The sequence below is a fragment of the Gorilla gorilla genome, chromosome 8 (genome assembly GCF_029281585.2).
Source record: "Gorilla gorilla gorilla isolate KB3781 chromosome 8, NHGRI_mGorGor1-v2.1_pri, whole genome shotgun sequence".
NCBI lineage: Eukaryota > Metazoa > Chordata > Mammalia > Primates > Hominidae > Gorilla > Gorilla gorilla.
The window spans coordinates 44101856-44115537 of record NC_073232.2 but is presented as its reverse complement, the minus strand read 5'-3'; the positions used below and the strand labels follow the sequence as shown (position 1 = coordinate 44115537).

The window sequence follows — 13682 nt, the reverse complement described above, 5'->3', positions numbered from 1 at the left end:
CTCAGATAAGCCCTCCAAGAGATGGCAGGGGCCAGGCTGAGTCTCCCTTTTCCAAGGAGGAAAAGGATATGTCCAGTAATTGAGTGGAATTTTACCAGACTCCCATCAGGAGCCTTTGCAACCCATCTGCTGCCAGATCAGCCCCTGCTAGCTCCTCCTGCCCTAGCAGAATCAGCAGCCATCCCTAGAGCAATGACAGACGGGCTCACAGTAGCACAGAGCTGGGATGGGCAGAGACTCTAACAGGTGCTCTGGGCTGGGGCCGGCAAAGGCATGGAGAGGACTTACAGGGACAAGGACTCTGGGAGGGGACATGTGGGAGCTTACCTGGGCCCCTGTTCTGCACCCCCAGCTCTTTGCCAATGAGAGTGTACCTGACCATGTGGGCTATGCCAAGGTGAAGATCACTCTCATCAATGAAAATGACAACCGGCCCATCTTCAGCCAGCCACTGTACAACATCAGCCTGTACGAGAACGTCACCGTGGGGACCTCTGTGCTGACAGTCCTGGTGAGTCCCCGCTTCACTGCAGGGCCACTGAGCTCTCCAGGGCCGACTGTGGTGAGGCACCCAGAGGGATTTTGTCCAAGGGACCTCGGCAATCAGGGAAGGAGACACCCCCAAATCCCTGAGCTGTGTTTGTTGGTGTATTAAATAAAGTTTTTGGACTCTTCAGGATGGGGCTCCCTTGACCTAGGTTGCAATATGGAAAAGGAGGCAACCTGAGGGGTGACGAGACTGGGCTGAGGACACTGGTTTTCTGCCTTTCCCAGAGAGAGACTCAGTGAGGGTGGGCTGTGAGCCCTGGAAGCCCCCTCAAATGGGTGGGAAGGTGCCAGCCATCCTTGAGAAGGGCAACCCTCTCCATGTGAGCACAGACACCAGAGAGGGGCAGGCTCCTGGAGGGTGCCTGGGCACCCCCAGCTGCCCATGGCTGGACTTGCCCTTTGACAAGGGGCCCTCCCAGTGTCATTTGTATCTGTCAGTACTCTTGGTTGCAAGGGACAGAAACCCTTAAGTAGTTCAAGCAAAAAAGGATTGGCTCATGTAACTCAAAAGTATAAGTGATTTCAGGCCGGGCTCGGTGGCTCACACCTGTCATCCAACACCTTGAGAAAGCCGAGGTGGGCGGATCACTTGAGGTCAGGAGTTTGAGACCAGCCTGGCCAACATGGCAAAACCCCGTCTCTACTAAAAATACAAAAATCAGCCGGGTGTGGTGGCACACGCCTGTAGTCCCAGCTACTAGGGAGGCTGAGGCAGGAGAATCGCTTGAACCCAGGAGGCGGAGGTTGCAGTGAGCCGAGATTGTGTCACTGCCCTCCAGCCTGGGCGACAGAGCCAGATTCTGTCTCAAAAAAAAAAAAAGTGCAAGTGATTTCAGGCATGGCTGCATCCAAGCACTCAGTTGAGCAGGACTCTGTCTTCAACACTGGGCTCTGCTTTTTTGTATTGGCAAAGAGGGGCACCAGCACCTCTAGGCTGACTTCTTACCAATTTATCACCCCTAGTGGGAAAAATTCTTTTGCAGTAATTCCAGCAGATTCTCATCGGCCCAGTTGGTTGGGTCATCCTGGAACCAATTGTGATTCTGGTATGCCGGGGAGGGATCACACTCCCCCTAGTGGACCCAGGGGTTGGGGTCAGCCCCGCCTGAATTACACCGTCTGAGAATGGGGAAGGGGCTTCTATTCTAAGACAAGGGATTGAATGCTAAGCAGATCCAAGTGGTAGATGTGTGCTACACAAGCTCAGAGTCTTGCCCAGTCGGTGCTCAATAAATGTCATGGAGTTTAACTCATTGCTTTCTCCTCCTTGCACACCTGGGGCTCCCAGAGTCCTTGCTTCCATTTCTTGCTCTGTCCCAACTCCAAGCAGAGTGATACCAAGACCCCGCTCGGAAGTGTGTTTACTCTACAGACAGATGGTATGAAACTGCACTGAGCCCCCAGGCCCTTCCCATCTGACAGTTATTAATATTTCAAACAGATGTTTAGCCAGTCAGGCTGTCAGACGTAAACAATAATTCTGCGGCAGCTGTTTTCTTCACCTCCTGCGTCTCTAGCCCATGACTCCTCTAGCTTTCACCAAGGTGTTCCCTGCAATAAATCACCAGGCGCTTGAGGCCCCCTGGACCTTCCTTCAGCCTCTCAGTGCCCAGCCAGAGAGCAAGTGCCAGAGGCTCTGGCCTTCTGGACCCAAAGTGTGTGTCTTTACCCACCATCCCCCTTCGAAGGACTGGGTAAAGGGCAGCCAACAGCCTGTGCTTTAGAGGCCTCGGAGTGGAGGGGAGGCTCTGTCCCCTGCGGGTCTGGGACCACGTGGCAAATAATTCTAGTGTCAGATCCAGGCTCAGTGGGTGTCAGGGGATTCCTTCCAGGTGTTCTTGCTTGGGACAGAGTTTCCTCACTTTGTAGTCCCAAGTTCCCATGGTCCTTAGAAACGGATGGGGAAAACCTATGGAGCCGGGAGGAGATGTGAAATATGAGAAGGGGCATCCCTTGGTCGGTGGTGCCAAGGACAGCTGTGTCAGGCCCAGTCCAGTTTGGGGCTGGCGCTGGGGAGCAGGCTTTGGTGAATGTGAGCCGAGCCCCTCATGCTAGGTTTTTATCCAGAACTGGGGCAGCTGCTGGGCCTGAGCTCAGCCTCCTCTGTGAGTCGCTAGGAACCAGCAGATCTGGCCAGCCTCCCTGGGTTCCTGGCTTCCTTCATCCAAGCCTCACCCACCCCCTTCTCAAGCTCCCAGCCCCAGGGTTTATGAAGCCATGAAAGGTGAGGGCCCATTTCATCAGGTAACAGCTCTCACAGCAGGACCGTGTGCCTAAAGGAGTTCATGCCCTGCAGGGAGATGGTGGGGACCCCGCGTGCTGGCCTATCCATGCCACTCTTAGCGCCTTCATTTTCTCATCTGCAAAATGGGCCCCAGAGCTAGTAAGTGACTAAACTGGAATTCTGTTCCTGTAAAGCGGATATAAAAACATCCTGGGTGACCCACCCTCCCCCTTTCCTCTCCCAGTCTCCCCAAGGTGTTTCCTGGCCACACCCTCCACACCGCCCTGCCCTGCTCTTGGCCTCCTTCACCCGGCAGCTCTCTGCTCAGACCCGGGGTCAGCCCAATCTCTCCACCTCCTCTGCCACAAAAGGGGCTGAAATTATGGCTGCCTGCTCAGGGACTGTAAAATTCCTTCTCCGTGACCTTTTCTGGGATGTTATTAAAATGTTTCATGGGCAGTTGTGTCAGGAAAAAAATTATGAAGAAAAGGAAATGTTTTAATATGCAATGAAGGCAGGAGCCGAGCGTCCCCAGCTCCCATCCTGGCGTGGCCCTGCTTCAGTGGCTGGTCACCTGTCCTGGGGGAAGGTGGTCATTTAACATGGCTTGGGGAAGCTGGAATAGGAAGGGCTGTCACCACCAGTCCAGGTGTCCTAGCAGGGGTGGAAGGGCCAGACTTTCTCACCTCCCAGGTCCCTGGACCTTACGGCCCCCAGTTACAACAAAATGAGTTTCCACTGGTGGCAGGAAAAGAGTGGGGACACCCTCATGCACACAGTCAGCGCTGGCAGAACCCACACATACAAAAAGTCCACCTTCTGTATGTATACAGGGGTTTTGCATATATGGAATACTGTATTTTCCATCCAAATTTGGTTGAAAAAAATGTTGCATGCAAATGAACCCACACAGTTCAGACAGGTGCTGATCAAGGGCCAACTGTATCTCTAACCTGTTAAGTAGGCGCTGTTATTCTCACTTTACAGATGAGGAAACAGATGAGGCTCAGGGAATTAAGTAACTTGCTCAGGGCCCCAGGGCTAGTGACTAAACTGGATTCACACAGCGACTCCATATCCCAAGCCACAGGCTCTTAACCACGAGGCCACCCATCCAGAAGGTTCTATGTGGGACCACTGAGCCTAGTCCTTTCAGCAACCTTCAGAGCTGAGGGTAAAGAGAGGAGCTGGAAAGTGCTCTCTGCGGTATCCACAGGGACAGGTCCCAGGGTCGCTCCAGGCGGTGTGTTCTTAGGTGGCGCTCAAGACTTTTAGGGCCTGTGGCACCACCAGGTGAATTTTCACATCTCTGAGCCCTAAGCTGCTCCAGGGACAGAGCTGTGTGAGTGTTTTCACTGGTGGAGAAACCATTTCAGAGATATTCGAGCACTTTGCTCAGGGAAGCAGGAATACCAAGGCAGCCCAGAGCTGTCTCTGTGAGGAAAGGTCCCCTGGAAGGAGGGAGGGTTCAGGATGAATGTGCTCTGAAGGGTGATCACACAGAGGAAGGATGTGCGGGGGTGCATATGTGTATATGTGCGCAGGCATGTGAGGTATGCTTGTGGGATGTGTATGGGGGTGTGTGTAGGCAGGCATGTTTTTTTGTGCCTGTGCATGTACATGTGTTTGCAGCTATGTATACTCAGAGGTATGTGTATGTAATATACACGTGTGAGTGCATGTGTGCCTGTGCACGTACATGTTACGACTACATGCATTTGGGGATGTGCGTACACTATATGCACACGTGTCATGTGCACACGTCTGTGTACATGTATGTGCCTGTACTGATGCATGGATGATGCTGGTGGCTCCCCATCCTCTAGGCTGTGTGGTTTATTCCCTCTCATATCCCAGGCTGCTCTGTGATTCACACCTTCCAGTCCTGCCTCCTGACCTGGCAATTGAAATCAGATGAGAAGGCCAGGGAGTGTCTTATCCTGGGACCCTGCTAGGCTTGGGGCAGCCCTGCAGCCTGGCCAGTGTCTGGGGCCTGGCAGGGTTTGTGGGCACTACTGGACAGTACAAGAAGTACAAGAGTAACCTAATCATTTATTCATTCATTCATTGATTCAACAAACGTTTGGTGAATACCTGCTGTGTGCTAGGCACATGGCCCTGAGGACACATGGTGATGTGAGTCTTGTACTTATAAAGTTTATAGTCTTCCAGGAAAACTGGACTAACTACGAAATGAATCTTCACATTGAGTATTACTTGCTGTGTTGGAGAGATCAGGGACTACGTGAACCTCTAATAGGGTACCTGACCTTGCCTGGGGTCCAGGAAAGCTTCCCTGAGGAAGTGGCATTTGAGTAAGCATTAACTGGTGAAGGCAGACAGGGAATAACATTGGAGAAAAGAGGCTGGGAGCAGTGGCTCATGCCTGGAATCCCAGCACTTTGGGAGGCCAAGGCAACTGGATCACTTGTGCCTAGGAGTTCAAGATCAGCCTGGGCAACATGGCAAAACCCTGTCTCTGCAAAAAAAAAAAAAAAAAAAAAAAAGCCAGGTATGATGGCATACACCTTTAGTTCCAGCTACTGTAGAGGCTGAGGTGAGAAGGTCGCTTGAGCCCAGGAAGTTGAGACTTCAGTGAGCCATGATCCACTGCACTCCAGTGAGCCGTGAGCCACTGCACTCCAGCCTGTGCAACAGAGTGAGACCCTATCTCAAAAAAAAAACCAGTGGAGGAGAGAACAGCATGTGCAAAGGCCCCATGGCTGGAGTACAGTGAGGACGTGTGTGATGTGCGGGGAAGTGGGGTCCTGCTCCTTTGAAGCACAAGAGGCTTGGCTGTTTCTCTTCTTCCCAAATTGATACTCCCCACAATATGCCCTTTGGGATGCTGTTCTGATAGTGGGGAAGGCCTATATCAAACCGTCCATACCCCCTTGCCTGTTCCATCCTTGTGACGGTGGCAGGCGTTTGGGAAACAGTTGGCAGAGGTTGTACCTAGGATGTGTGAGGAGCCAGCCTGGCCTCCTGCAGCGTGGGGCACGTGTCCCTGTATTTATTAGCTCCATGTCCTCTGGGCAGTGGGAGAGGCAAAGTGCTGAGGAAGGGTGGCAGCCCCCCTGGCGCAGGGCTTACTGAGCTCCAAGGCCTTCTCTCCCTGCAGCAGGGGGTGGGGCATGGCAGAAATGGGCAGAAGATGGACTTCAGACAAGACAGGCTTCTTCCCCAGTCGGAGGAAGCCAAGAAAGGAGAGGCCCTGAAGAGTCCTGACTGGGCAGGTGTGGGGCCCCAAGACCAGCTTGTGGTTTGCTGAGCCGTGGGTAGAGCTCCACCTCTCAGCTCCAGACAGACAGGGCTGGCTGGAGGTGGCCTAAAGGCCTGCTCCTCTCTCATCTCCCTGCCCCCTCTTCCCAGCCCGTCCTTGGGAGGCTGGCAGCATCTTGGGCAGGGCCACAAGACATCCAGGGAGTCCCTGCAATCCTGTCTTACTATGAGCTGGTCACTCCTTCTCTGGAACTTGGCTTTTTTCCTATGAAATGGGAAAGTAGTGCCTGCCCAGCCTGCAGTGCTGGGTTGTTGGGAGACCCAGTGCAGTGATGTGGTGTAAACAGGTAAGACTTACAGATGGCAGGAGTGGGTATTTTCATCACTGGCCTTCAGGGTCTCACCTGGCTGCCCACCAGCCCTTCAGCCTGTGGACAAGCCCAGCTCTGCCGCAGTGGACCCTGGACAAGACACTGGGCCTCAGTTTCCTCTTCTGTGAGCTGGGGGAGATAACCTGCTAGGGGCCTACCTTGGAGGATTGTTGTGAGAATCAAATGAAATGATTCATGAAGACACAGCACAGAGGCTGGCTAGGAACACACGCTGGAAATGTCAGCAAGTCATGCCTGGCCTCCTGGCTGAGCCTCCAGGGAGAACGGGCCCTGGGCGGGGACACCACCCTCAGAGCTGTGGCCCTGCCTCAGGCAGCCATGTGACCTTGGCCAGTCACTGAACCTCTGGGTCCCAGTGAGATGACTGAGCCAGGGGCTGGTTCAGGGCCTTCTGGGTTGGTGAGGCTTTAATTCTAATTTGCACTGTCCAAGGAGAAAGGGGAGTCATTCTTGCTGTTTAGTTTCATGCCCAGCAACATGAATGTGCCACCCACCCTGCAAAGGTCCCCACCCACCCACTGGCCTCTAGAGCCCGTCTCCTGCCCTACCCCTCCTCTCTCAGCTCCCATCTGGAAGTCTCAGGAAGATTCCCCAGGACTTCACTTCCCCCTCCTAGAGCTAACTGGCTTTTCCTCCTGGTCCAGCCCAGCCTCCCTCTTCTGCCACATCAGCAGACAGCCCTGCTGCATCAATGTCAGCCCCATTGCTGTTTGTCCCCATCTCTCCTTCCCCTCCCACCCACAGCATTGACCCCACAAGGAAAAGGTGGGTATGATGTCGTTGCCCTGGGCTGGCCGTGGTGAAGGCAAGCTTCAATCCTGGAGGACTTCAAATGCAGCAGGCCTGTTCCACCAGCTGTAAGGCCACAGAGCCTCTCCCTCTGCTCTGTGACTGTCGGGACACCCCCAGCCTTCAGGCTCAGAGATCACCCCTGTCCTTCCATGCTGCTGAATCCAAGAACTCTAACATGGGCTCTACTTAAGGTGCTAGAAACCTAATAGCCCAGCCAGATGATCCAGGAAAGCCAGTTCGCTGCCTGTCTTAGTCTTGGTGCTCCCTGGGGCAAACCCCAGTTCCTCCCTGGTCCCTCTGCCCCCAGCAGAAGGACATGTTGCTCTGCAACATCTGTGGAAGCCTCTCAGCTGTATCTATCTACTACTGCAGGAGGGAACCTTGCTATAGGAGCAAGGCTTTGGAACCAGAGACCCAGCTTCAAATTCTGGCTCTGCTGCCTGCTGTCTCTGTGGCCCTGGGCAGGTGCTTAGCTGTGTCCTGACCCTCAGTCTCCAGAGTGTGCTGTGGAGAGAATAATAATAATACTTATCCCACAGTGAAGACAGACGGGGCATTTAAAGCACTTTGTGTATTAGAAGGCACTGGGTAAATGGCAGGCGTCTTATCTGGGGGTCGGTGGAGCTTCAGAGAGCATTGGTATTTAAGCTTAGGTCTCTCGGTTCCTAGATTTTCTGCCTTTGGCTGTGACTTCCCTAGACTCTGGGTCCTCTCAGTTGCTGCGTTGGTTGAGTTTTTGTCTGTGCTCAACCCCGGGAAGCCAACACACAGAGTATGGCCTCAAGGAACAGAACACGGAGAAAGGTTAAAGAAGCTTGCAGGTGAGAACCAAGCCTCTTCGGAGGGAGGCAGACAATAGTTGCTGCCAGGTGTGAGACCTGTGCGGTGGTCCGGGGACATGGACTCGGAAGGGCCCCAAACTTGGTGGAATGCTCTGCTGTCACCATCTTGAAATTCTGATAATTTCTGAACAGAGGCCCTGCGTGCTCGTGTTACTCTGGGCCCTGCAGCTTACGTGGCTTGCCCTGGCACAGGAGTTTATCATTCTCTGTCCAAATAAACTCAGTGGCTCTCCACGGTTTTCATTGATCCCTACATTCAGTCAACAGTCAGCAAAGGCTGAAGTGCTGAGGCCTTCTGTTCCCACAGAACTTGCTTCAGTTCTTATTGCTGCATAAGAAACCACCCAAACTTAGTGGCATAAAGCAATAGCTGTTTTTAATACAAATGGCTCATGGATTTGGTGGGTCAGGAATACAGAAAGGGTGCGGTAGGGAGGCCTTCTCTTTCCTTGGGATCTGAGGTGACTCGACCAGCTGGAGTCTGGAAACAGAGGGCCCGGAGGATCCATTCTGATGGTGTTCTCGCCCTGCCATGACTGTGCCCTTGGCTCATTTGGCTGAAGGGTGAGTGCAGCCGGACTGTGGCCCAAGCACCTACATGTAGCCTCCCCACGTGTCCGGACATCTCCCAGCATGGGAGTTCTGAGCAGGCGCACCCCCAGGGAGGCCTCTGGGGGAGGAGTGTCCCAAGAGATCCAGACAGAAGCTGCGTGGCGTTTTTCAACCCAGCCTCCAAGTCACACTGCATCATTTCTGCTTAATTCTGTTGGTTTTAAGTCACCAGGGCAAGTCCAGATTCAAGGGGAGAGGACATAGATCTCCCCAGCTGTCAATGGAGAAAATGTCCAAGAATTTACACAAATGTAAATGTCATAGAAACACTCAGAGGTCACTTTTCCATACCACTTCTGAGCAGTCATGCATGAGCACAGTGCCATGATGCCACAATTTCCCTCACCTCCTCCTGGAGGGCGCAAAAGGAAGCAGGAGAGCAGAAGGGAAACCTGCAAATCCCCTTTCCAGCCTGGGACGAGCTCTCCGTGACTGGGAAGTGAAAAGACAGTGATCCCTGCTGTCCCAGGCACTCCCTGGCCAGTGGAGTTCAAGCCTTCTAGACCTGGGTTGGCCTCTGCAGCCTGGCCTTGAGCTGCTTTCCAGCCCTTGCCCCCATACTCCTCACACCCTTCTCTCCTGCCCACCCAGATCCTCAACACCCCTCAACCCTCGGCATTTTCTTGCCACGGCGTCTTTACTCGCTACTCGCCTGCCTCTCCCTCCTTCCTATTTGAGACCATCAAAATCTGCTGAACCTAAGGGCCAGCCTCCTTGGCAGCACCCCCTTAAAAAGCCCACTTTTCCTGGTAACTGGCATGTGTCACCTCTCGAGTTCCTCTGCCTCTTCTCTGGGGCCCCAGCATGCTGTGTGCCTTGCTGTCTGTGGCTGTTCCCACCCCTGTATGAGGACTCGCTGGCAAGTGTTCCTTCCCCACGCCACTGAAAACCTTCCCCAGGCAGGTTCTCTCTGTCTCAGGGGCCCCACCCATGGTGTGTGCAACACAAAGTGGGCTGGACTCCTACTTTGGTGTCCGGGGTGGTCTGGGGTATCTAGGGCAGTTGCTGGAGGAAGGGATGTGGGCAGGAGAAGGTTAGCAGAGGCCTCATGGGGACACATTAGGCACAGAGAGGGTAAATTACATACACGAGGCCACCCAGCCCATCAGCAACCGAGATGTTTGTCCAAGCCTGAAGCCTCATAACCCCACATTTCATTCTCTGTGCCAGGCTCCCCCAACATCCCCTCGGGTGACAAGCATGTGCAGAAGACTGCTGGCCAGAGAACCCCAAGGCCTGGCTTCCAGGCCTGGCTTCCAGGCCACTGAGTTGCTGTGTGACCCTGTCCCATTCTCATACCCTCTCCAGACCTTAGTCTCCTGCTCAGTCCAAGGAGAAGATGGGCTGGAGGCCTTCTGAATGCCCTTCATAGATCAGGCATCTCTGGGGATGCAGACTGCAGCCCCAGGACCAAGGCCAAGGGTAGGGAGGTGTAATGGCCACCAGCTTCCAGGATCGCCTGGGCCTCCTAGTCCTAATCAGGGCATACGAGTCCAAGGTCAAGGCTGAAATCTGCCCTGCCTCTCAGTCTGGCCCTGTAGACAGGTGGGCGGGAGCTGACCCTGCTTCCCTGGCTACTTCTGGGCAGGGCCAGGTGCCCTGGGCCTTCCTGGCCCTCTGGGAGCCCCTGTGTCTCCCTGGATCGTCTGCTCTCCTCCTTCCCCTCCCAGAGCAGAACTCTGCACTCTCTGGGACAAAGGGTGCCCTCCAGATGCAAATCCAGTGACTATTTAAGGCCTGGAATGACAGTGGTGAGCCAGACAACTTCCCTGTCTGTTCCAGGGGCAGGAGGCCGATGATGAACAAGGAATATCGGAGCCCGTGGGATGGGGATGAGTGATGTGGGGAAATACGGCTGGGCAGGGGCGGGGAGTGCCAGGGCTGGGGTTGCTACTGCATTGTTATATCAAGTGGTGCAGGAGGACAGGCCTCTCCTTGAAAGTGACATGAAACAACCTGGAAGGAAGCCAGCTGGGATCCAGGTTGAAAATCCAGGAAAGAGTAGCCCAGGTGAGGGATGCAGGTGAAAGACCCTGAGCAACAGCCTGGCTGTGGTGGATGCACAGAGAGCAGGAGGGGCATAGAGGCCGGGAAGTGATGAGACCTGGGAGCCCATCGTGGGTAGCAAGTCTAGGAGAGCCCTGAGGATGGATCTCCTCTCTGCTCCTCAGTGGAGAATAGGCGGGGGGTAGGGGATGGAGGGGATGAGGGTGGAAGCTGGAGACCTGCCCTGAGGCTACTGCAAGAAGCCAGGGAGGGATGAGTCTCCAACCACGCAGGTGGGGACAGTGGAAGTCCAGATCCCTCCTGCTGCTCCACCCTCCTCTCCCCACCCTTGCTGGAGTTGCTTCGCTCTTCTCCTTCCCAGGCCAGCAAGGTGCATGCGTCTCCATCTCCACCTGACTGACCAGGTGGGCCCTGCGCCGTCCCGAATGTCAAGTGGAAAGGGCTGCAAGTAGGCCCTAGGCGGGGTTGGGGTCCTGCCTCGGCTTCCTGCCTGCAGGTTGGCCTTGAGCCGGTGACTGAAGGGCTCTGGGTTTCCATTTTCTCAACTATAAAATGGGAAGAGTAATTCCTATCTCAGCAATGCTATGAAATAATGTATGGCCAGGTCATAGGCCAGGGCCTGCCTACAGCAAGTGCTCCAAAAGCGTACCAATGCCTGCTGTGTCAGACCTCCAGGGTTCTCCATGGTTTTCTAGAATAGTCGTCTCTGCCTGCTTCTGATAGCATCCATTCAACTTGATTCTACCATTGTATAAAGCTGATGACAAAACTTGCCAACATGAGTTATTAGTAAGCCTGGGAGATGATAACAGGGCCCAAGGGGTAGGCCCGGTCCGCAGGCTTTAGCAAAACCAAGAGGACAAGCCGGTCAGAGCAGGGTAGACAGCCTTTGCGCCTCTGCCCAAGAATCATCAGAAGCTGGACTTCCAGAGCCTGCTCAGCTCTTCCAGCGCATTCCCCAGCACACCCCTGCCAGGTATCCTCCCTCCCCAACCCCTCCTGACACCCCCACCATTGGCATCTTAATTGATCTCATTGTTCTCAAACCCTTGAGACCTGAGACTCCAGCTGTGCTTAAACAGAACAAAATCTCTTCCAATTTCCCCACCGTTTAAAAGAAAATTGAATTCTTTATCTGCAGCCTGGGGAGGGGAAGAGGGAGGCTAAATAGAGAGGGACACATACACACACACACACACACACACACACACACACACACACACACAGAAAATAGTAGGTCATTCCAGCCCTGCCCCCAGGCTGGCCTGGAAGGCCTCTGTGGACACACTCGCTCCCATTTGGGGGTGTCTACAGATGTACTTCTGGGCCCCTTTAATGGGCTCTTCTGTTCATCTCCCCCAGAGGGGCTGGGGTGGGAGCTGGAGGAGGCTGAGCTGGCTGTCAGTGATTGACGGGTCCGGAGTTCCTCTGTCTGTCAGGCCTCAGTGCCCCTCGCCTGTGTTTATCTCTTTAATCTAAATATCTGTCTTTGAAACCTAAATGGCGTGGAGTGAGAGGTAGGACTGGGGTAGAGAGAGAGAAAGAGGAAGAGAGAGGGAGGGAGGAGAGAGCGAGAGATGGAGAGAGAGAGAGAGAGAGAACATAGCAGGCTGTCGCCTTTCCTCCAGTGCGGCTGGGGTGCCCCCGCCTCTGCCTCGGAAGTGAATTGTCCTGGACTTTGTGTGAGGTCTGATGGTTTTCAGCTGATTGGTCATTCAACAAATTGATTTTTGGCAAATTGATTTAAGGCCTCACTGCGTGTCCCGCCTTTGAAGCACTCCACAGCCTCTGTCACCAGCACCTCCAGAATCTACCATCCTTGACCGAGCAGCTCTGTCTGCGGCTAATCTTTGCCTCTTTGCCAAAACAAGAGGATACTGCGTTCATCCCAGGCCTGGTGAAGCAGTGGTGTGAGCTTAGTGAATGCCAGGCATTTTACAGGGCGTTCCCTGTCTCTTCTGTACCCATTGTGTAGAAGAAGCTGAGGCCCGGAGAGGTGAGCGGCCTGTCCCAGGCCAACCAGTTAGTGAGCAGCCATGCCAGGATTCAGACCCCAGGCGGTCTGACCCCAAAGCCCCTGGCTTCCCTTCATTCTGCCAGTCACCCTCAGGGCTCACCTCCCAAGCTGGGCTCCAGCCTTTTGGAGTCAGCTGTCTCCAAAGTCCAGGGAAAGTGGGCTTGCAAGGTGGAAGCAGCTCACTCCCTGGGTGACCTTGAGCAGGTCCATGGCTGAAGGGGCCTCAGCGTCCTCATCTGGAAAATGAAAGGGTTCTGCTGGACACTCTCTAAGGCCCCCTGTGCCGACAACACCTGAGTGTTCCTGTAGACAGTCACCTCCAGCACAGAGAGCCCGTGACGCCCTGTGCTCTGCGCCTGTCAGAAGTCACCCTTCAGTAGGTTCGCTGCTGATTGTTCCTGCTCAGACAATTTCTCAGAGAACACCAGAGCGAAGACAATGGACCCCCTGCGCCAGGGGACAATGGGCAGCTGTACAAGTGGCCAGGGCCAGAATGAGTTTGTAAATGCTGCAGACCAAATGCCTGTTCAGAGTCCACCAGTGCCATGAGCTAGGAAGGTTATGAGCCCTGGAACTCGGGTGACAGGGGAGAGAGGGGAGAGAGTGACAGAAGCAGCCACTGGGAACTAGGCCTGAGAGTTTGTCCAGGGAACATTTGGGAGAAAGCCTAGAGCAGCAGGTGGGTAGGGGACCCACAGAGGTTTAGGAAGAGGTTGAGCTGGCTCTGTGGGTTTGGGGTGGCTTAATCTCGCTCTGTAATCTCTGTACAGGGGATAGTAGCTGTGGTTCCTACCAGCTTGTTTCTGGAGTGGCTCAAAGTTCCATATGCCTGTCATAAAAACGACATTTAACTTCATGACCCAGGACACATACTCACACGGACACTTATCTCCAGCAAAGCAGTACTTCCTGAACACATGTAATAATACACCTTAGTGTTTTCTGATTTAATTCTGCTAGATTTCATTTTCTAAGTGCTAACCATGAACAACTAGATTGATTTCATGACCAACTAATGGATAGAT

The 13682-nt window shown here is 54.0% G+C and overlaps 1 protein-coding gene across 1 annotated transcript in view; it reads left to right on the top strand.

Annotated features, from left to right (window-relative positions):
- CDH23 (cadherin related 23) overlaps positions 1–13682 on the top strand; it is a 419032-nt gene that overhangs the window by 248891 nt on the left and 156459 nt on the right. Inside the window, exon 14 of the mRNA XM_063709996.1 lies at positions 353–511. Within this exon, the coding sequence (XP_063566066.1) occupies positions 353–511 (159 nt within the window). The remainder of the gene's footprint in view (positions 1–352; positions 512–13682) is intronic.